The sequence below is a fragment of the Tachysurus fulvidraco genome, chromosome 1 (genome assembly GCF_022655615.1).
Source record: "Tachysurus fulvidraco isolate hzauxx_2018 chromosome 1, HZAU_PFXX_2.0, whole genome shotgun sequence".
Lineage (NCBI taxonomy): Eukaryota > Metazoa > Chordata > Actinopteri > Siluriformes > Bagridae > Tachysurus > Tachysurus fulvidraco.
This window is the reverse complement of record NC_062518.1, coordinates 49,372,530-49,395,905: the sequence shown is the minus strand read 5'-3', so window position 1 is coordinate 49,395,905 and position 23,376 is coordinate 49,372,530. Positions and strand designations below refer to the sequence as shown.

Sequence of the window (23,376 nt, the reverse complement as noted above, 5' to 3'; positions counted from 1 at the left end):
CAAAAGAGGTAAGTGGAAAATACAGATACAAAAGAAAAATAACAGCACAAAATTATTGAAAAAAAGATTGAAAGTTGAAAGAACGCATCTGTCAAAATATCTGAAAACAGTATCGACATCTTTAATGTTCAGAGTTAATGTTTATTTGTAAATATCTTATCATACATTGTGTTTGTTTCTTAATACATGGTCACTTCATCTCAGTTTTATTAAGGATGTGTAATGTTTGTCCTAAATTAGGACACGATTATTGGTTTGATTACTGTACATGTAATGATTTAATCATGGCACAGACAGGAGGTTAGATATTCATCATACACAGAGATTCCTTTCTTTTATAACCCTTTAACATTCTCCAGCTGATTAAATATTGATTATATGTGTGGGTGTATATATATATATATATATATATATATATATATATATATATATATATATATATATATATACGTATATATATATATATATATATATACGTATATATATATATATATATATATATATATATATATATATATATAGTATATATATATACGTATATATATATATATATATATATACGTATACATATATATATAAACTCACTCTTTGAACAACAGACTCGATTATACTTTTTATTTTTTTCAAAAACAACTTTAAGCTACTAGTTAGCTTAGAGCTAAATATTTGGATTAATTAGTCAACATCTCTTTCTGCTAACCTCCGTATTTTATTGTTATCAAAAATATTAGTATGCAACACCTGATCATCTGGTTCACCCGAAAATGCAAACACATTCCTCTTCTTAGTGCTGGCCTGTAACCTCTGACTGAGCTTGTTGTTGCAAAACATAATTATTTTATTTAGTTCTTCTTGGTACAGATATTTATCATCTCCCACCCAGGCCATCAGATGAGCTGCGTTGACTTCGTCAATCACTTCTATCGTCTTGTATTTATTTACAATATTCTTAAATCCATCTTTGTAGTATTTGTTAATATTTTCTGGTGTAAGTCTACACTCCTTGTACTTTGATTGATCAGTTCCCCCTGAGAAACCTAGAGGTATAAAGATAAAAATTTAGATTTGATCAGTGTGGCAACTCAAGCATTGCAGTGATTTAATAATTATGTATAATAAAAGGTAAAAGACATATTAAACACAAAAACATTAATAATCCTAGGATCCAGTATACACTATGTTACAGAGCCCGCTAACGGTTCAGTCTCTATGACCATGGGAAGCCCTTTTACAGTTATGAAATGACAAGCTTTCGAGAACTAGTCAGTGGCCATGAGAATCATGGGATATCTTTTGGAGAAAGGTTGGAGAGAGATGAGACCAGGGTCACAGCAAATTAGGCGGTGGTTCTCAGAGTCCCGTGGGAGGCTGGTGGCTTATTGTGGGCTGGACACAGCTTTGACGTAAGTTTCAACATCCTTGGCTAGGGAAGGCCACCAGAAGGCATTTTTGAGAACAGATATGTTTTTTGAATACCTGGATGGACAGAGCTAATGGCTTTGTGGACCCAGTGGAGCACTCAGGGGCACAAGGTGGTGAGAACATGTTGTCTGGTGGTGGTGCATTTTGGAGGTGGTGGCTCAGACTGTCGGGTGTGTCCCAATGAACCAGGATGAGTAACATGGATGATGGTAAGATGGGCTCAGGGCATGTAGATTGATGTACTGGGTCATTGTGGCCCTTAAGCCAGTGTCGCCATTCCTCCAGAGCGTAGTTGCCCACATCATAGTTCGCTATAGCAAAGGTCAATTTTCTAGATCAAAATGCACATGCAAATAATTTCCCGGGTGTGCCACAACTGGATGTGTTCCACAACTTCTACTACAAAGTGAACGTTCTGGCTGGGTGTTTCACAAGGGGGTCTGTGGTGAAACAGGCTTTTGAAGGTGGTCTGAAAAGTTTCAAATCCCAGTTTCTCTTTGAATTACTTTTTCATTCCTTTGTTTGGATTTTCTGCCCTGTTATTTTTTTAATTAATTGATTAATTTTTATTTATTTTTTTTTATTTCTTTTGTTTTTGTTTCCTGAACTCTGTCTTTGACTCTTTGCAGTCTGTCCTATATTGGATTTGTTAGACTACAATACTTTTGGTTGCCTCTTTAGAGTATTACAAAGCAATAAACCTTTTTAATAACCTTTGACCTGACCCTTTGTTGTGGTGGTGTCTGGAATTTTTTTTTTATTCTGTAGCACAAGGGTAAAGAGTGACAGTAAAATTTGCATTTGAATTCTAGCATCATTTTTAAAAAATATGTATTTAATTAGAAGAAGCTTTGTTTTTTATAAATAATAATATGTAAAAAACTGTAAAGTTTTATTGTTTTATAATGATTCACTTATAGAGTATCTTCAGTAATTGTTGATGATTATATAATAATTGGGGGAGAAAGATTAAAAACCAACAGTTACCGGAGTATATGTTGTCCGAGGATTCTGGGTGTGCCATTATTAGTGACAGCTTCAGTGCTTTAACCACGTCTCCATTTCCAAATGTATCAGTCAGCAATTCTCTGGGGGACATAAATGTTAAACACAGGTTAATATTTGGAACTTAAATTTGCCCTACTAATTTTGTTGTAGGACAAATGTTCATGTTGGTGTTTAGGCGAAACCTGCATGCTACGGATACATGACTGCTGCCAGTACTCAGTGCACGTCGATGGTCCCAGTACAGAGCATTCATGCAAATCAGATGTCTTCCATAAAAACTAGGAATGATTTTTTCATCCTTCTTGTTGTTATCCATCTTGTTGTTATCTTTCTTGTTCTTATCCTTCTTGTTCTTATCCTTCTTGTTCTTATCCTTCTTGTTCTTATCCTTCTTGTTCACATCCTTCTCTAAATACTTCTCAATTTTATCCTCATTGTTCATCACTAAGTTATAGAGTGCCGGATGATTTACTTTGAAGGATTTCTTCTTTTCTTTATTTTTTTTGAAAATCTTACAGAGTTCCCAAAAACTACTCTGTGGTGGAATGTGGTCTGCCTCGACCACTCCAGGGATGAGTTGCCTTTCAGCTGGAAGATTATTATCTTTCTTAGCTTTAAGTCTTCACAAGAAAAGAAAAAGGGACAAACTTTAGTATTTTGGTGGGATTTGTACATTATGAACATATACAGGTAGCAGCTTTTTCCTACATGTTCTGCATGATTGCAGGAAAAGTTAGACTTTTATGTTTATAAGTTCTCCACTAGCAAAACACTAATAATAAACTAATGATAGTTTCCTGTTTTTTTTTGTTTTTGTTTTTTGACATATGAAAAGTAGTTTCTAAAAAATGTAGATTTAATCTATGATAAAATAGACACACTGGACAGCAAGAAATCAACATGTAAAATAATAATGATAATAAACAAACACATTTTGATCAACACACATACATTTTCCTTCTGCTTTTTCAGCTCCTGTGACATTTAATGGGTTTTTCTAAGCCACCCTTAAGTTTTGTAATTAATATATAATGTCTAATTAACAAGCCTAAGGCTAGTATGTAAACTGTCATGACGCGGGGCAGGTAGTGGACCCAAACGCAGGATAGCAAAACAAACAGGGTTTAATAACAGGGGAACACGATACAGGACAAAGACAACAGTAGATTCCGCGCTGACATCGGCAACGCGGCACACTTAAATACAAAACAATGATGACACAATGAGGAGCAGGTGTGGTGACAGGGAGGAGCAAACGAAGGCGGGGCATTCACGTGACGAGAAACGAAAACAAACAACTGCACGTGGCCAAAGTCCGGGCTGAATCATAACATAAACATAAAACAAACAAATTGAATTACATTTTGTGTTCTCCCACTTCTCCCAACTTGTATTCTTTAATAATTGTATTGTCATCCGGATTTTCGTCAGTCCTATATTTTATATACTTCTCCACATTTTCGGCAGTTATTCCAGCCTCAATTTTAAATTTATTGGAGCTGTTTGTGCAGTCGAATTTGATCTGGATCTTCACAGCTTCTGCATATTTACACGTATTTGCAAGAATTCGTGTAAAAAACATTTGCATCAAAAAATATAATTAGCACTCAGGGTGCCTATAAAAGCATATAAGTGTTTCTCACACAAGACATGAGGTGAACATTTGAACGTTTTACCTATAGATGAATAATTCCACATATACAGCAGGTAAAGTGAAATTTGACATGAAATTTTTTTTGTGTAAGAATGTAAGAATGTTTTTTGTGTAAGAAATTGACATGAAGATTTTTTTGTGTAAGAATGGGCAAAATCAGACCTGAGCACTTCATGTGAGATTTTGCCCATTCTTACACAAAAAAATCTTGAAGTTTCAATAGGCCTCTTTTATGATAGATTTTCTTTCTTCAATTATGAGTTTTGTAGGCTGTGTGTTTGGGATCATATTCTCCACAATTGTTTAATTTTCATCATCCTGGTAGATGGAAGCAGATGTTTAGCAAAAATGCCTAGGTTCATTGTTCCATTCATCCTTCCTTCAGTTATATTAAGTTTCCCAGTGCCGTATGCTGAAAATCAGCCCCACACCATGATGTTCTACCTCCAAAATTCACTGTTGGTCTGGTGTTTTTGGGGTCAAGTGTAGTGCCATTTTACCTCAAAACATGGTCTTTATTATGGCATCCAAATTTGTGTGGTGTGTGGTCTTGGGTGGTAAGCTAATTCCAGGTCTTTCTGAAGCTCTCCACAAGTGGTCCTTGGCTCTTGGACAACTCTTCTGATAATTCTTTTCTTTTTACTTAGAACTCTTGTGAAGATCACCTGGGCATGGCCGTTTTATGGTGAAATGATGTTCTTTCTACTTACAGATTATGGCCCCAATTTAAAGTTTAGAAATCCTTCTGTAACCAATGCTATCAGCATGTTATGTAACAATAAGGTTGTGAAGGTACCGAGAGAGCTCTTTGCTTGTGCCCATCATGAGCACCTTTAGCAATATATTTACCGCGAAAAATGGTGACACACAAACCACTACCAACATTCCTCAGGTTACTCCACATCAATTTCTTGTAGATGTTTAATTACTGTACCTTCTATGCCACAGGTTTTCTTCTGGAACTAGCTATCTACTCATATTAATATCATCACCACATGATTATGACCTTACATGTGCATGGTATAAAACTCCCAGGCTGTGTCACACTCATCTTGCTGAGGTGCAAACAAAATTATAAGAGGTACTCATAATTAGTTGCAAAAGAATTGCATTCAAAATTTTTATGATAAACTGAGTACTGACAGTAACTTAATAACTAGTAATTAGTGATCAATGTTTGTCATGAACAGAGAGCAGATATGTTGCTGCTCTATAGATGTGAGCACACCTATTGTGTGTCTCAACAGGTAATATCATAACTTTAATAGTTGATGTACCACTTACAAAGCAAACCAAAAAGAAGGCCTTGGACTACAATGAAGAGATTTGCTATGATAGCTTTAGGACTGCAACTCCTAACAGTTTTGCACTCGAGTTCATCCGTGAACAGTTTATAACTTCAGTTTTGTAACTAGTGTGAATTTCCTTGTAATGCAAATGGCACTTTTTGGCCATGTTGAAAGTAGTGCACACTTTTGGTGTGGTTTATGTTCCCTTTTGGTTTTGGTTCCACTCAAGTTTAGAAAGGTTTCATTCTATTTCTTGTTTTCTGTAGAGAAGCTACCTAACTGCTACTAACCTAAGTGACAGTCCATAGCATGTAATACTTCATGGCTGTGTGTCAGATGTGCAGCACTTGACCCAGTAAAGGGACTGTACAGGCTCCCTTCATGTATAACTCTATGTAGTGTCATGTCATCTGCAGAAGGTTTAATGCATAGAGTGGTACATACTTAATATTATCACCTGTCACCATTGATGAAAAGAATGTGGAGCAAGTGAGCATGTACAAGTGCCCGGGGCTGCATTTGATTCACAGACTGGATTGACCAGAGACAGAAAGCAAAGAAAAAGGAAGCTGTGGAAAATAAACTAAAGGAAATGGGGAAATTGTTATATGAAATTAAGAAATTGAATATATCTGATTAAAACTGCAAATAAGGAACCTGATTCAACCCAACGAGGAACAGACACTGTACCTAGACAGTTGGATCAAGACCCATCAACTTGCTGAAAGAAGATTATAGAATTGTTATAAGTTTTCTTTTCCATTTTATAGAATGATATGTTTCCTTTATCTTTTACATGAATTTATGGAATCATTTGTAGGAATAAGAAATGATATAATGTTCAACAGAATGTTCAGATATTAAGACAGAGAGTAACAGTAAAAGCATAAAACGAAATTACAAGGTTTTGTGTCAGCAGCATAAGAATAAACAGTCAGCCGTACAGATGAAGAGACTTATTGCAAAGCATGAGATCATGAGAGACCTGACAAGATGCTGACAGAAGCAGAATGACGTTATGAAATCATACTAATAAATGGTATAAATAGGGTTTTAGAACCAGTTATCGGTGTGCATTCACCTAGAGCCAAGCTCACTGTGTTATACTTTGTTATTGCTTATAGAGAGTGCATCAGGAGAACAAACGCAGGCTTACACTTGGAGAGTGTTTCTTGGTTTGTTTTATCTTTGCATTTTACTTATTTCTACTTATGCTAGAATTGTTTGACTATTTGAAGGAGATTTTGTTTGTAATTTTCTTTTCTTTTACCTTACATATATTACACACATCTATTTGTATTACATTACTTTTAATAAAAACAAAGCCTCCCATTGTGAGGACCCTGAAAAGACAAAAAGGTCTAAGTCTGACTCCTTCATCTAAAGATTCAATCAATAGAATAGGTAGAAGAACTTGCAGCAGAACCTTTGTTAGAAGGACTTTGAAGGACACCTGTGTTCAAGGTAAGAGCAACTCTGATAGCTGAACACTAACCCGTGCAAACTAGGACACATTGCTTAGTGGGATTGTGGAAGGGTTTCCTATGTAATCCAAAAACAAGCGTCACTAAGGGTATAATTACTTGAAGACTAAAAATGGGTGATTTATCAGTCTACTAAAGGGGACAGATCATAGGAGCCTGGTTAGCAGGAGCATCTGTAACCTTTACAGCCTAACTCTTTGTTGTTTCAAGAGCAACAGTCTCCATGAGTATCACTGTGTATGCAAAGCATGGGAGGATTTCATAAGCAAAGAAGAATACAGGGTGAAAATCAGAAATTAATAATAGGTACTGTTAAACACTAGGAAGGATTGTGTCCAATCAACACAAAACTGCAGCAAAAGTGACAGCAGAAGTTTATTCCCACATTAAAGACCCTATTTCTACAAAAAAGTGCACATAGAATGTATAGAAGCTGTATAGAACTCCATAGAATGTGTATTAAATGAAGATGTTGGTCCAACACCATATTACTAAAAAATACTACATATTTTATCTGTGTTCATATTATTTGATCTAACCCCTCTATATATACAGTATATTTACCTACCTCATCATGAACTTTGTGGCGGAGTTCTATAGCTTTTTGGTTTAAATCAACTTTTGGGTCATTGGTTGTTGCTTGGATGATTGCATGATACAGACAGTTACGATTTGAAGAGTTCACAGTTTCTCATGAACCGTCAGGGCGTATGATAGAAATGTGGCCACTTTGTGGTGTGTCTTTACCCATAACCCTGTCTGTCAGTTTACTCCATATTCCTCTTGTTCTGTATGGCACAAACACATTAACTTAAACATGCACAAGCACAAGAAGGCATATAACGGACTAACAAAAAATATTATGCAGTGTTTTCCATACAATGAAGATTGAACTCACCCTGGAGAAGTCTGAGGTGTTTTTGTCAGCACAAGATTGATATTTCCAGCTTCTGGGTCAGTTCCTGGGTAATTCTCGTTTGTGAGAAGGTTTCCTTTATCATCTACAACTCTTAAGCAAATTCCTTTTCCATCCAGCAATTTACTCCTTGTAAGAACATGAACTTCTAAAGCTGTTGCTGGCTTTTGTTCATCAATTACAGTATTAGCGTACCGCTTGAGCTCATTTATTTCTTCCTCAGACAAAGGCCTTTCCTTGCATTCAGTGGCAGATTTCAGATCATGTTCATGCTGCTCATTGACAAAGAAATTTTCGGTTTCATGCCTATACAGTAAATTACCAACTACTTTTCCAGTAACAGAGTTTAATCGTTGAGTAAATGTTTTTGTAAACAAGGAGGTGGCAGACCCAGAAAAACTCTCCACCATTGTTTGGGAAAGAACTTCTGAAATTAAGTCAATAAGATCATCTTTAAGCCGTTCCACATCTGCCAGTTTGTCCCTTCCATCATGGTCATATGTCTAAAATAAAGCTTCCTCTTGCATATACTTCAAAAATACAGGAACAAAATTACAGTCAATAGTCTGTTTAGTAGGAATGGAGGAGTACATTTCATAAATGGTAGTGGACATGCTTGCAGCACTCAGAAGAGTCTTGATGCAGGTATGAGGTCGGTGTGCAACATGCTCTGCTGATTTGTCCAATACTTGTGAGAGTATTTTAATCACCTGATGTATCTGTTTACAGTTTACCATGAGATCATTCATGGCAAGGTTTGTATTATAAACCGTATGGTCCATCATTTACTTCTCTAGGGATTCACTAATCCTGTAAGAACCAGATTATTTCTGCAAGGCAGCCTTTGGAATTCCTGAGCTGATGAAATCTGTGAGTGCTCGAACAAACTCTTTATTTTGGTGTAATGTTGAACATACAGATTCCTTAAAAGTCTTTTGAAAACCTTGTTGGAAAGTCTTTTTAATTTTAGGATCGATCCATGTGTTCAAAGCAGTGTTTACTCCTTGAATTGCCAATTCCTGAACAGCATATTTACAGGATTGTTTCAAAGTTGGTTTGACTGCAGTCCATGAGAGATTTTCCATACATATTGATGACACCATTGATTTGGTGGATTTACATGCTGAAACAAACATGTTTTTTCCTGATCGGAGGGCATTACATGCAACACTTTTTAGGGATTTGGTGCCATTGAGAATGTTACTTGCAGCATTTTTCACAGCAGAAAATGATCTTTTGAGAACACTGAATCCCCCAAAGACCAAAGAGATTCCTATACTTATTGCTTTAGATATTGCCCACGATGCAAAATCAAATGTGCCATTTATCAGACCCATGACTCCAGTGATCATATCAGACACACCTTCTGAGATCAAGCCAAGACCAAATGAGGACATGGAACCAGCTGACAGAGTGCACACCAGAACTCCTGCTACAACTTGAAGCACACCAAGAAATCAACAAATCAGGGCATCAAATGAGAATTTAGGCTTTTGTTTCACCTCAAACACAAGTGCAAGGCCATAATTACGAAAGAGGCTGAGTTCAGTAGAAGACACAAAATCCTCTTCATTTGATAAACTATAAAGAGTCAAGTCCACAGTTTTGAAGTCTCCACTGCCTGATCCAAGCTTGTCAAGTATTTCTTTGATATTTTGTTTCCATGAGTTAAATATGTTCATCCTTGCCTGCATTTGTATTTGTAAGTTACAGCTGCCACTGTGGTGTGGTTCAAAATCTCGAGTAACAGACAAAGAACAGAAGCTCAATGTTCTGGTTGTTTCAGATATGTAAACCTCTAAGGTTTTCTCTGCCTCCTTGAGTAAGGAACATGCCTCACTTTTGTAGCCCTTTGTAGCCTTTGTAGCCTTTTGAAGTTAATGGTAATGTAGGCCTGATTATACAGTGCAACAGCTCTGTAGTAGTTGTCTGAGTCAGAGGCTTTTTTCCAGTAAGTTTTTGCTCCATAGTCACATTTATTTTTGTTTTGATGGTGTAAGGCAGTTCTTCCTAAAGCCTGCTGGATGTGGTCGTAAAAGTTTTCACTGTGACCTTGTAAAAGTTTGTCACTTGTGTCCTGCAAGTTCTGGATTAGGTCTTCTTTCAGGTGTGTAAGGTCACTGTGTATGTTAATCTGGTCTGTATGAAGTATCAGCCATATACCCCATGATTCCTTCAAAGCATTCAGTGCTGGGTGATAGTCCATCTTATCGTGAAAAGTTTAAAATAACTATGGACATCTTTTTTTTTTTCACTTCAAAGAGTTCTATCTTCTCTATGTTACTATATTGCTCATCAAAGTCACTAAGAACCTGACAAAATGTAGAGAACAGCTCTTCCTTCATTTCAATTTCAGCTAGTTTCTCCTTCTCCATTTCTTTTATTCGATTAACTTCATATTCTTCTCTCAGTTCCGTCATGACTTCAATAGAATGGCCTCGGTAGGCCATGGCCAGACAATCATGGTTCAGTATTACCTGGACCATCCCTGGGGTGCCTTTTCGACCTGTTCGTCCAAAGACTTGTTTCTCGACTCTTCGGTTATTGGGGAAGTACGTGAGCAGCACAAAGAGACCACCGCAGCGGTTAACCTCTTCTGTGACCTTAATGTCTGTCCCACGTCCTCCAAGGTTAGTAGTAATAATGATCTGTCCCTTGTCAAACTCCTGGTTCTCAATGTTGTGGCGCTCGCTCATCGTGTACATGGTAACTATATATTTAGTTTCTGCTGCAATTTTGTCATTGAGCACATTTGCTGTGTTGACATCCTCACACACGACTAACACCACCTGTCCTCGTTTAGAGACTTTTGAGACTGTGGCACAAATAGTTTGGATCCACTGGTCGGTACCTCCCCTCACTTGTACTGCAGGCAGCTCAGTAACCTTCTGACGTTGATGAGGTGGTATGACATAGCTGTCTGTTTTGTAATGTCTCGTCAGGAAACCCTTGTCTGCATCTCCGCCTAGTGTTCCAGAAACACCAAATATCCCTTTCCCCATGAGATATCTTTTAAAGAAATTTGAATTTGACATGTAGTTTGTCACATTTGATAATGGAGATAAAGTCTCCAGAAATTGTTGTAGTCCATCACCCCATCGTTTTCTTTTCTCCAGCATTCCACTAGCGTCTAGTGGACGATTGATTCAGATTGATTCTAGGCCTTACTGGCACAAAGTTACAGGGGTTTGAATGCAGGTTTTCATTTCCGCCTGGGTTGTTTACCTGATAAACTGATTAATCTTATTTTTCTGGAACATGTTAGGGACCAAATAACAACAGAGAGTCATAGCCACATGTCTTGGCTTTCACCAAAAAAAATTTCAAGTCAAAAGACCCAAAAATGGCTTCAATAAAAATATTGTTCTACGGCCCTGGTCGTCTGGTGCAGCGTTTTTGTGTACTTGTTTACTATATAACTTTGAAATAAAAGGCTGCAGGCTCAGTCTGACAAGCCATAAACAAGCCTAGACTCTCTCTCTATCACTCTGGTGTGAAAACAGGCCTGTAACTTGACACCCTGAGCTGTGAGAGGGACAAAAGGTCTGGGCTTACGCAAGAATTCTTCTGCGTGTCCAGTTCACGCAGACACAGGCAAAGAACATACGGCATGTCGCATACCGTTGGAATCGTCTGCTTATTGGCTAAACAGCTGTATAGGTCCCAGCCCATTTCATTGCTATTGGAAGGAGTAATTGTCAGTCAAAGGCAGGTTCCCAAAAATGAGGTCATGCCACCATTGGCTTCTCAGCCGTCTATCTCAGCCATACAAGCACCGATTGGCTCAAATGAGGGCTTATTTGATTCGTTAGGACCTGGGCTATAAATATGACATAGACTTTGAATTTTTGATTCAATCCCAATTAGGAGTTAGAGTGGCAAAACGAGATGATGGCGCACTTCTGTTTCCAGTTTTCAGAACACTAACGGAATATTTGCGGCGCGACCAGAGCGTTTTGGATTAAAAGGCTTACAGATTTCAATTCCTTGGACCTGTGTGGACTTTTCTGGATTATTTGTGTTGGAAAATATTACCCCAGTGAAGAAAGAGACGCGTCTAAAGGTAAGGGAAAAACCGGTCTAGCGCCACCTAGGTCAGTTTTGTCCAAACTTTTTTTCTAATTGTATGAAGGCTGTGAATCATATTGTGCTTTGTGTGTGGGCTGAAAAAATTATTGAGAGTATAAACTTTACTAGGTAAATAAGTTTTTTCGTGTTTTTGGAGGATTTGATGCTTTAAAGTTGAATTGAAGCTTGTTTCTGGGTCATCCCCTAGTGGTCACTTCTACTTCCGTGCTGTGCACTGCACAGCGACCCGTAAGAGGTTGATGTTTCTTTGTTTATATATGTTTTAAATTAAAGATACCCCAGACTGAAACTATTCTGGTTCATGAAGCTAATATTTCAGAAGCATTGCTTAAATGATGCGACATACTGTCATACATTATTTAAGTTTTGGATAGCTTTGGTTTGAATAATTTATCACTGCTCACAAATATCAAAAAATTCTTGTCAAAACTTGTCAGCCGTCCAACTGTAGGTCAAAACTCCATGTTATCTCAAAGACCTTGAATAAATTTTACCACAGCAGTTATGCTCATACCTACACAAGAATAACATTACTGAAATGATCAGTCAGGACTATGCAGATACAGCACTGATTAGGGCTGTTTCATATTGCTTGTGTTGTTTAATCACAGCACAGCTTCTGACACCATAGATCATAACATTCTCACAGACAGAATAAAAAAGGGAACCCTCTTCAACTCAGGTATTATTTGACTAATTATTATATGTACGTTCATGTAAACAGAGAACTGTATGCATTACAAATTTAAGTCTGGTTTTCTATAAGGCTTTATTCCAGCTTGCTTTAAGGGCCTTTTTACACCCGGTCACTTCATGTGTTGTCTCTGATCCGATAGCTATCTGATTTGTTAAAACTGTTCCATTTACATTATGCCACATAAATTCGTCTTGGCGACTCGGATATCGATCTTTCTACTTCCGCCCAAAATGCAAATATATTTTACCTCATTTCCATGGTAATTGAAATGGAACACACTTTGGTGTATGCGGTTGCTACAAAAAACAGCGCATTTTAAAACCCAACGAGACGCCTGGGTGAAAGATCAGAGCCAGCACTGGTGGGAAAACATGTTTGTTTCTGGCGCGATGCATGACTCATGAGTCACTTGCGAGTGACGTACTTCCGTTTGGGAGGAGTATAGCGCTTACTTATGTGGCTTGAACAACCACATGCATTTACACCTGTCCAGTTTCATCTGAAACGCATCCCAGTCCACCTGCTGAAGCGATTTGAACCATCGGAGTTATATCCGTCTCGAAAACGTTTCGGAGGGCATTTAGACCTGGTCTTTTTACCATCGGATAGCTATCGGATCACAGAACACGCATGAAGTGACCAGGTGTAAAAACCCCTAACATGCTACCTCTGGGTACAACTATTAGTAAACATGGTATTTTTCTTCCACTGTTATGCTGATGACCAAAACTATGTTTTTAATAAAACCAGATAAGAGACACAAACTTAACCCTTGTGGACACGTTAAAAATACAACCCTTTAGTTTAAAATAATACCCTTTATTAAAACAGATTCATATTTTTTCACTTTTTTTTGTATAAATCTGTTAATCAACATCAGTTCTTATCAAAACCGTGCATCCTTGCTTGTTTATGATTCCTTCCATGTGGAAGAGGTAATATTTGTATCAAAGGTGGGGTGCACAAAGTTTGACAGCCAATATTGACATGTGAAATCACCAAAACAAACACGCCCCTAACCCAAATGGGTGTCACCCCTGTTTTCATATTTCCCCCACACATGCATGCATAACGCAGGCAACTATTATGGCAGAACCTGCTGGGGCAGCTGGCCGAGGGGATACAGTTGAAACCAGATATTTACATAAACTTCAGAAAAAAACACAAAAACCTTTATTTCTTTACTGTCATACATTAAATCAGATTAAACCTTTTCTCTTTTAAATCAATAAATATTAACATTTTTTTGCATTGGTTAAATGTCAGAATCGAGCGAGGGAGAATTTTTATTTATATTTATTATCACTTTCATCAAAGTCAGTTTACACTAAGTTTATCATACTTTTAAACAAAAAGATGAAAGGTTTAGCTCTGTTTCATGCAGAAGACGTTCAGTTCTCTCTAGTGCTGGAAAGCTAATCCTATATTAACACAGGTCCTACTTCTTGCCTTATCGTAAGCATTTTTTGCTTTTCGTTTTTATCCGCCATGTCAATGTTTCAGTCGCTTTCTGCTAATGTCAGACATGTGCACTGAACACTCTCTCCGCCACATATTCACAAGACACGCCCCTTTCTGCTCATTGGCTACACATTTGTTTTGTTTGTCAGCCCGACTTCTGAAGCATTTCTGAAGCATTTCTGAAGGGCAGCCCTGCCGGAGTCCGACGTGCACCGGGAACATGTCTGACTTACTGCCGGCAATGCGGTCCAAACTCCTGCTCCGGTCATATAGGGACCGGACAGCCCTTAACAGAGGGCCCCGGGCCCCATACTCCCAGAGCACCCCCCCCCCCCCCCACAGGTCACCACGAGGGGCAAGGTCGAAAGCCTTCTCCAGATCCACAAAACACATGTGAACTGGTTGGGCAAACTCCCATGAACCCTTCAGGAACCTGGCGAGGGTATAGAGATGGTCCAGTGTTCCACGACCGGTGCGAAACCCGCATTGTTCCTCCTGAATCCGAATTCCGGCCGAATTCTCCTCTCCAGTACCCTGGCATAGACTTTTCCGGGAAAGCTGAGGAGTGTGATCCCCCTATAGTTAGAACACACATTCCGGTCCCCCTTCTTAAACAGAGGGACCACCACCTCAGTCTGCCAGTCCAGAGGCACTCTACGCAATGTTGCAGAGGCGTGTCAACCAAGAAAGCCCCACAACATCCAGAGATTTGAGGTACTCAGGTCGGATCTCATCCACCCCCGGTGCCTTGCCACTGAGGAGCTTCTCAACTATCTCAGTGACCTCAGCTTGGGGAATCGACGAGTCCACAACTGAGCCCCCGCCCTCTGCTTCCTCAGTGGAAGACATGTCGGTGGGGTTGAGGAGAACCTCGAAGTATTCCTTCCACTGTCCGAGGATGTCCCCAGTCGAAGTCAGCAGATTCCCACTCCCACTGTAAACAGTGTGGGCAGGGCACTACTTCCCCCTCCCGAGGCACCGGACGGTTTGCCAGAATTTCTTCGAGGCCAACCGATAGTCCTTCTCCATGGCCTCACCGAACTCCTCCCAGACCCGAGTTTTTGCCTCCGTAACCACCCGGGCTGAAGCTTGCTTGGCCCTTCGGTACCTATCAGCTGCCTCCGGAGTCCCCCGAGCCAACCAGGCTCGATAGGACTCCTTCTTCAGCATGACGGCATCCCTTACTTCCGGGGTCCACCACTGGGTACGGGGATTGCCACCACGACAGGCACCGGAGACCTTACGGCCACAGCTCCGAGCGGCCGCGTCGACAATGGAGGTGGAGAACATGGTCTACTCGGACTCAATGCCTCCAACCTCCCTCGGGATCTGGTTGAAGCTCTGCCGGAGGTGGGAGTTGAAGATCTCTCTGACCGGAGACTCTGTCAAACGTTCCCAGCAGACCCTCACAGTACGTTTGGGTCTGCCAAGTCTGTCCAACTTCCTCCCCTGCCATCGGATCCAACTCACCACCAGGTCGTGATCAGTTGACAGCTCCGCCCCTCTCTTTACCCGAGTGTCCAAGACATACGGCCGGAGGTCAGATGAAACAACCACAAAGTCGATCATCAACTTCCGACCTAGGTTGTCCTGGTGCCATGTGTACTGATGGACACCTTTATGCTTGAACATGGTGTTCGTTATGGACAAACTGTGACTAGCACAGAAGTCCAATAACAGAACACCACTCGTCCCTCCAGGTGTCACTGTCACTGCCCACGTGAGCGTTGAAGTCCCCCAGTAGAACGACGGAGTCCCCAGTCGGAGCACTTTCCAGCACCCTTTCCAGACACGCCAAGAAGGTCTGGTACTCTACACTGCCATTTGGCCCGTAAGCACAAATAACCGTGAGAGACCTATCCCCGACCTGAAGGTGCAGGGAAACGACCCTCTCGATCACCGGGGTGAACTCCAACACATGGTTGCTGAACTGGGGGGCTATGAGCAAGCCCACACCAGCCCGCCGCCTCTCACCATGGGCAACTCCAGAGTAGTAGAGAGTCCAGCCTCTCTCAAGGAGTTGGATTCCAGAGCCCAAGCTGTGTGTGGAGGTGAGCCCAACTATATCTAGTCGGTATCTCTCAACCTCCTGCACCAGCTCAGGCTCCTTCCACCCCAGCGAGGTGACTTTCCATGTACCTAGTGCCAGATTCCGTGTCTGGGGATTGGGTCACCAAGGCCCCTGCCTTCAACTGCCACCCAATCCACATTGCACCGGCCCCTTACGGTTTCTCCTGCAGGTGGTAGGCCCATAGGAGATAATATTTTGACCAAAAGGTGGTGCCATTACTCCATTACACAGACCTGTGCAAAAAAAGCTTGTATTCATGGAGTAATCAAAGGCATTTGTGTGTGTCTGTGTGTGTTTGTGTGTGGGTGTTTGCTTGTGTGCGCGCAGGGCATGTGTGTGTGCAAGGGTGTTGTTCAGGCTTTCCAGGAATCCTGCATGAAACCTGTATAATCACACATGTGAACACACACACTATAGTTTGCTGATATCCTCCATAGAACTCAATATGAAAAGCCTACAAATAACCCTTTTTTGCACAGGCCTGTATAATGGGGTAAGAATAAAAATATTACCTCTTTCCAGCTGAGGGAACTACTATCATCCAAGAATGCTTGTTCTTTCATGTCATGGCCATGCAATGAAAGTAATGTGGTTATAATGACAGTCAATAGGGCTGAAAAAGTCAATGGGAGAGAAATAAATAAAATCTGATGCTGCACAAAAACTAACAATGCATAAAAGCCAATGTTGTTAGTAATCTTTCACCTATGTTCCCCCCTTACACCCATGAGCATTCTTCCAGACTGAATTCCTCCCAGTCGACCAGATATTCTAAGTGCCCCAAACCCCCCCCCCCCCCCTTGTGTGGGGTTGGATAGTTTGTGGACTTGATACAATTCCTTGCCGTCGACTAGCAGTGGAGGGGGTTCTCTCTCAGCTCATCGCCGGGTTTCAGCAGAGAAACATTGAAGGTAGGTGAGATGCGGTAAGTGGCCGGTAGTGTGAGGTGGTATGAGACAGGATTGATCTTCCTGAGTATTCAGAATGGCCCCACGTACCTGGGGCTGAGTTTACGGCAGTGTAGGCGGAGGCGGATGTCGCGGGTTGAAAGCCAAACCCACTGGCCAGGTTGGTACCCGGGATGTTCCCTGCGGTGCCTGTCAGCCTGGGTTTTCTGAGCCCTTATAGCTCTCCGTAACTGTCGATGTGCCGCAGCCCACGTCTCCTCGCTCCGGCGAAACCAATCGTCTACGGCTGGCAGATTGGTGGGTGTGTCGGTGGGCATTCCTCGAACACTGCTTTTATGGCCAGTAGCTGGCAGTCTCCAATGTGGTAATTTTGGGGATCTGTTGGGGATCATTTGTGGGAAAAATAGGCACACGGGAACATTTTATTGGTAGATCCCTGTTGCTGGGACAGTATAGCTCTGATTCCCGTGTTGGAAGCGTCTACTTCCACTATAAATGGCCGGTTCGGATCAGGATAGTAGAGAATCGGTGCTGAGTTGAAGCTTTCCTTTAGCCGTCTGAATGCGGAGTGCGCCTCCAGTGACCAAGCGAGGCGGCTGGTGGCTTTTTTGTCATTGAGGTGAGCGGCGCCGCGATCGTGCTGAAGCCACGGATAAAGCGGCGGTAGAAGTTCACAAACCCTAAAAAGCGTTGTAGCTCTTTGATGGTTTGTGGTCGAGGCCACTGTAACACTGCCTGCACTTCAGTGTCATCCATGGCGACCCCCTCAGCCGAGATGACGTACCCCAGAAAGGCCGTCATGGTCTGATGAAACTCGGATTTCTCTGCCTTGGCATATAACTGATGCTGTACGAGGCGTTGTAATACCACCCTCACGTGTTGGATGTGTTCCTCCTTGCTTTCGGAGTAGACGAGAATGTCGTCGATATAGATGAGTACCCAGCGGTCTAGCATGTCTCAAAACACGTCGTTAATGAACGACTGAAAGACCGCTGGACTGTTCAATAGTCCGAACGGAATGACCAAATACTTGTAGTGTAGTGTTTGTAGAGTTGAGCTGGCAGGGTTCCTCTGAGTCCCGGTGGTGTACAGCACATGCATTGCCCCAGCTGGTGATGTGCAGCTCGGGCCAGGAAATGACGGGGTTATGGAGCTTGAGCCATGGTAACCCGAGGATGATGATGTGTCGTGGCGAATGGATGACATGAAAGGAGAGATGCTCATGATGTTGGTCCCCTATCTGTAGGCTGAGATCCCTGGTGAGGCGTGTGATGCGTCCCTCTCTGAGTGGCCATCCGTCTATCGCCTCCACCGCTAAAGGGGACACACAAGGTATTACTGGAATGTTTTGAACAAATTTCCAGGTCATAAAATTTCCGGCTGCGCCTGAGCTGATAAGTGCGTAGAGTTCCACACTCTCTCCTCGAATCTTGAGCCGCACACTGATTTGAGCACAGCTCGGTGATTGTGGGATGACAGAACTTTGACTCACCGGGTTATTTCGTCCTCGTGGTGGTCTGGTGGGGAGGTTGGCAGTCGGTGTCCAGGTTCCCCGCAGTAGGGGCAGAGCCGTTGGCGGAAGCGGCGCTCTCGCTCTTCGGGCTCTTCGTGAGGTGAGTGTAGTCAATCTGCATCGGCTCAGGGTATTTGGGACGTGCAGAACGTGTGGCAGCATGTGCAGGGGTGCGTCGGGAACGCATCAGATTATCCAGCTGGATGGAGAGATCCACAAACTCAGACAGGCTCCTTCGCGCATCCCGGCAGGCCGGCTCGGCTTGGAGGTCCAGATTTACTGTAAGTCCTTGCAGTAGAGCTATTCGAATCACCCGGCGTCTCCTTGCAAGCCCTGTAAAGCCACGGCGAGCTTTTAAGTGAACTGGGTGAGGCACGTAAGCTGATGGTGATGGCCGGCAAGCTGCTGGGCCTGACCGGTGAGCTGAGTTGCGAGCTGAGCGACAGCTGCTGGATCTTTGGTTGGCAAGGTCTCCTGTAAGGATGGAGGCATACGGCTGAGGATCCATTTGCAGCAATTTATTGACCTAATACCCAGGCGAAGTTAGACAATAATCAGAACAGGCAAAACACTGATGTCAGAGAATAGGCAAAAATCGGAAACGAGAAACAGGCAGAGGGTCGGGGCAGGCAGCAAACAATCAGAAAGGTCAGAATCAGTAAACAGAGTCGAAACGGGAAAATCAGAAAACAGGTAAATGCTCAGAATGACTGTTCTAGACAAGTCGAGACCTTGCACTGGTATGAAGTTCAAGTTCAGTTTAAATAGAGAGCGTAGATGAGGAACAGGTGGCGGTGTAATCAGAATAGGAGATAGTTGATGGGAAGTGTACTCCGGAAGCGCGCTAATACTCCGGGGACAAGTTTCTAGGCTGATGCTCGGGCGGTATGTGTGGTTCGTTGCCTGTGACAACAAGACTGGCTCCCAGTAAAATTTTGCATTGATTATAAAATACACACATGGACAAAATTGTTGGTACCCTTCGGTCTATGAAAGAAAAACTCACAATGGTCACAGAAAAAACTTTAATCTGACAAAAGTAATAAATAAAAATTCTATGAATGTTAACCAATGAAAGTCAGACATTGCTTTTCAACCATGCTTCAACTGAATTATATAAAAAATAAACTTATGGAACAGGCCTGGACAAAAATGATGGTACCCGTAGAAAAGACTGAAAATAATGTGACCAAAGGGACATGTTAATTCAAGGTGTGTCCACTAATTAGCATCACAGGTGTCTACAATCTTGTAATCAGTCAGTGGGCCTATATATATAGCACTGAATGGCCCCACACCATAGTAGCTGAGCAATCATCCAATCTTTTGTTTGTGTTCAACCTGCTAACTTCAAAGATGCCTTCACCGCACTGCCATGAGCCACATGGGACAGCAGAAATGCGAATTATGTGAAAATGCTGTTTGTTGACTACAGGTCAGCATTTAACACCATAATTCCTTTCATACTTGCCTCTAGGTGCAAGGTCCTAGAACTTGTTTCTGTGTTGCTGGAACTACAACTTCCTGTCAGACAGACCACAAGCAGTTTGGGTACAGAGGCAGTACACTTTCAGGACCTGAAGTGGGCAGTTAAAGTAAAGGTGGAATCTGCTTGAACCTGATCAGCAGCAAACTGATATGGAAACAAGTGACCTCTAGTAAACTATATATTTGGATAATCAGAGTTTAAGGCCTGGGTAAATATCTTTTCTGCTTCAATCGGGGATTATTGACGAGAAGGTTGAGAACTCCCTGCACTGCAAAGGAATCACCAGTTTGTGAGGGTCATGTTTTAGTCACATATGATTTGCACATTAATAGAATGCACATGCTTTCTATGCAACATGAGTGCAGTCAATTGCGCCGATTACATTTGGGAAACCAGACATTGCTGTAAATTACATTTTAATTTCAGCCTGTTCTCGCACAGTGTAGGGGAACCTGATGTATCGACTACCCATATTAAGTATACCATTCAAAACGGCCGTCCCTGCCAATTCCCGCTGGAAACAGCTGGTTGCCAAGAACCCCAGAGTGGTGAGGACTTGTATTTGGACTGGGATGGCATGGTTCTGGCATGTTGCCCTCTCTAATACTGGACCCAATTCAGCACATAGATCTAAGAGCACAGCTCTAGGGAATCTAAATCGGCTTATCAGCCAGTCATCATCATGGGCCAGGAAATCATCATGGTCCCTGAATACTCGTTCTCTCCTTATTCTGCCATTGGCACAATCCTCCAACAGTGCCAGCAGTGCCATCATGAAGCATTACATACCCGGGTCACCGGAGGATTTATATGTTTCTAGCAATTAGACTGATCATTATCACCTTGACAAAATCACAGAATTAATTTGTGGGCGAAAATTTAAGACGAAAATGTTAAATCATTATAGTTATACACTTACTTCTTCATGATGGTTTTGTAATGAACACCATAATAGTTAGGACCGATGATGAGTAGCGATTGTGCTTCATGATTGTATTTGCAGACTTTGACATTTTAGTATATATGTACATTAAGGAACATATTTCATTTTTACATTGTATTCTCGTTGTGGACAATGTACTGTACGGCAGCGCTGATTATTAGTATTTTTTTTTTTTTAATACATTTTGAATTATGTTTGGATTTTACTAGATGTATATAGCCTAAAAAAATCGGCACAAATAACACTGTTGGATTTAATCTTCATGATAATGTGGATATAACGTATATGGAGCGAAAATTAAATGTCATTAATTCTTATAATCGTTCTTCTCACATGAATTTTCTACAATCTAACTTCAGTTCACGACCTCACCATCTGTGTCGCCAATTCCCTTTGTCTCCAGAATGTGGGTATGTGTAACGGAGTTAAAAAGAACATTTAATACTAATTATATTCATGGTGTTGAATTACATGAAATTAGAGGATAAATTAGGTCAAATGGTGTTTTTGGCACCCCTAGTGGTTGACACATTGCAGACATTTATTATTTTGTCCTTGCGCGCCTACCGTAGTTCAGCAGAAAATGGCTGACACTGCTGCGGTGGTTTATGTCTGCAGTGTTTTCAACCAGTGTTTTACATTTTGATGTATTTCTCAGATACGATCACATTGCTGCGGAGAATAGAATAAAGAACAGACAACCAGAATCTTGTGTACATCGTCTATCTAAAGTTCGTGACGGTTGTGTGTCACACAACGGACAACAACCGTTACATATGCACAGCTCAACATTTGGTTATAGGTGCGCACATTCTCCCATCAAGTTTGTTTTTTATAGATCACAACTTTTGCATGGGAACTGAATATAACTGATCTGAATCGTATCAAGCACAGCACACACACCCACACCCACACACACACACACACACACAGACCTATACCTATATGGACTGCATTGAGCAGTCTATTGCTGTTTTGCACAATACATTACAATGCCTCATACTCTATTACTGCTGCTACTATATTAAGTGTTCATTCTAGTATTCTAGTATACATATATAGAATATATGTATGTACTCTGATCAGCTATGCTTTTGTGTATTGTCTTTTGTGTATTATTTTTTGTGTATTGTCTTGCATTGTTTGTTTGCACTGTCATTTGTCCTGCACTGTCTTCTTGTCTTTTGTCTCACCCTCTTTATACCAGGTTGCACAGAGGCACTCTATGTGTCTAGGACTTACTTAAGTCCTTATCTCTGTGTTGTTCTATGTAGCTCCATGTTCCTGGAGAAACATTGTCTCATTTAACCGTCATTTAACTGCATCAGATATACAGTATATAAGGTTGAAATGACAATAAAAGCTTCTTGACTTGACTTGATTGGCTCAGTATAGCGTTCCCCTTACATCCACTCCGATAACTCAGGGACAGGGGATCCATGCTTTAAAGCAAATTACAGAAATTGTTATAAAAAAAACTGACATACCATAATTTGGGCATGTTGAACTCTTCTTCTTATAATGTCTATTGCAGTCCAGATTTATTAGCTTGCGGTCCACACACTCTCGAATTGTGAAATATGGATCATCTTTTGGATCAAATCTGTACCACAAATGTGGACTTTTGTAGCAGTCTCTCTCTGAGCACTCGCCATACTTCACTTTAATGTAGATTGTTCTGTTGATGGTGACGGGAACGATGTATTTTACAACATATGTTTAATTGGCTCCAACTGGGAACTAAACAGACAGGAACAGATAGATGTTAAATATTTACACGCATGAAAAATGATAGAAACAAAAATCTTGAATGTTTTCACACAAAATGTTTGCAATTTTATAATATCTTAATGAAACATATTGACTGTGTGCATTACTGTACCATATGTGTCAGACTTAGGCCATGGCTCCTGAGACTCGATGCAGACGGTCCATTTGTATTGAGTATTATTGTGAATAGTTACGTCTCCTCCCAGGAACCCCATTCTGAAATGAAAGTGTTGACAGCAATAAATAAGAAATAGAACAACGACACCATGCAGCTGCTTTGTGCACAGGGAAATTATCATGATGGAACAGTGTTTGGGCCTCTTACTATAAGTGAAGGGAAATTGTAATGCTTCTGCCCACAAAGACATTCTTTACTATACAATAATTGTGAACATCCAACTTTGAGAACAGTTTTGGAAAAAATTACATAAGTGTGTGAGTGTCCACAACCTTTTGGCCATACAGTGTATGTACTATTTATATACTGACCTTGTTTCCTTTCTCCTACTCCTTGTGAATCTTCATCTGCTAGTAAGCAGGAAAAAAAGATTATTTATTATGAGTAGGACTTTTACTCTAGAAGCCAAAGGGTAAAACTGACCATTATTAAAGGATTAATGGACAGTGGGCATATTTAATCCATCATAAAATAAATATTTTTA

The 23,376-nt window shown here is 41.0% G+C and overlaps 2 protein-coding genes across 19 annotated transcripts in view; both read right to left on the bottom strand.

Moving 5' to 3' along the window:
• Positions 1 to 23,376, bottom strand: part of LOC113661210 (butyrophilin subfamily 1 member A1-like) — a 322,944-nt gene that overhangs the window by 99,960 nt on the left and 199,608 nt on the right. The window lies entirely within an intron of this gene.
• LOC113657004 lies at positions 587 to 23,345 on the bottom strand. 3 transcript variants are annotated; one of them, XR_007140726.1, is made up of 5 exons: positions 23,204 to 23,345; positions 22,827 to 22,930; positions 22,432 to 22,684; positions 2,410 to 2,510; positions 587 to 1,037 (listed from the first exon to the last, which is right to left on the bottom strand). XR_007140726.1 is itself a non-coding variant. In XM_027168504.2 (3 exons), exons 1-3 carry the CDS (start codon positions 2,870 to 2,872, stop codon positions 676 to 678), a joined length of 729 nt encoding a protein of 242 aa, XP_027024305.2. In that variant the 5' UTR covers positions 2,873 to 3,584; the 3' UTR covers positions 587 to 675. The 3 variants fall into 3 exon arrangements, 2 of the variants coding, with proteins under 2 accessions (XP_027024305.2, XP_027024306.2); XM_027168504.2 differs by lacking the exons at positions 22,432 to 22,684; positions 22,827 to 22,930; positions 23,204 to 23,345 and adding an exon at positions 2,613 to 3,584 and having other exon boundaries at positions 2,404 to 2,510; XM_027168505.2 differs by lacking the exons at positions 22,432 to 22,684; positions 22,827 to 22,930; positions 23,204 to 23,345 and adding an exon at positions 2,613 to 3,582.

Bases quoted from the DNA above. Each gene is read 5' to 3' on its own strand.
- LOC113657004 (XM_027168504.2), bottom strand. From the start codon at position 2,872: ATGAACAATGAGGATAAAATTGAGAAGTATTTAGAGAAGGATGTGAAC. The intron at 2,511-2,612 runs GTTTCGCCTAAA...TATGTCCCCCAG, and splicing joins CATGTATCCGTAGCATGCAG to AGAATTGCTGACTGATACAT. The intron at 1,038-2,403 runs GTTGGTTTTTAA...TTATACCTCTAG, and splicing joins CAACATATACTCCGGTAACT to GTTTCTCAGGGGGAACTGAT.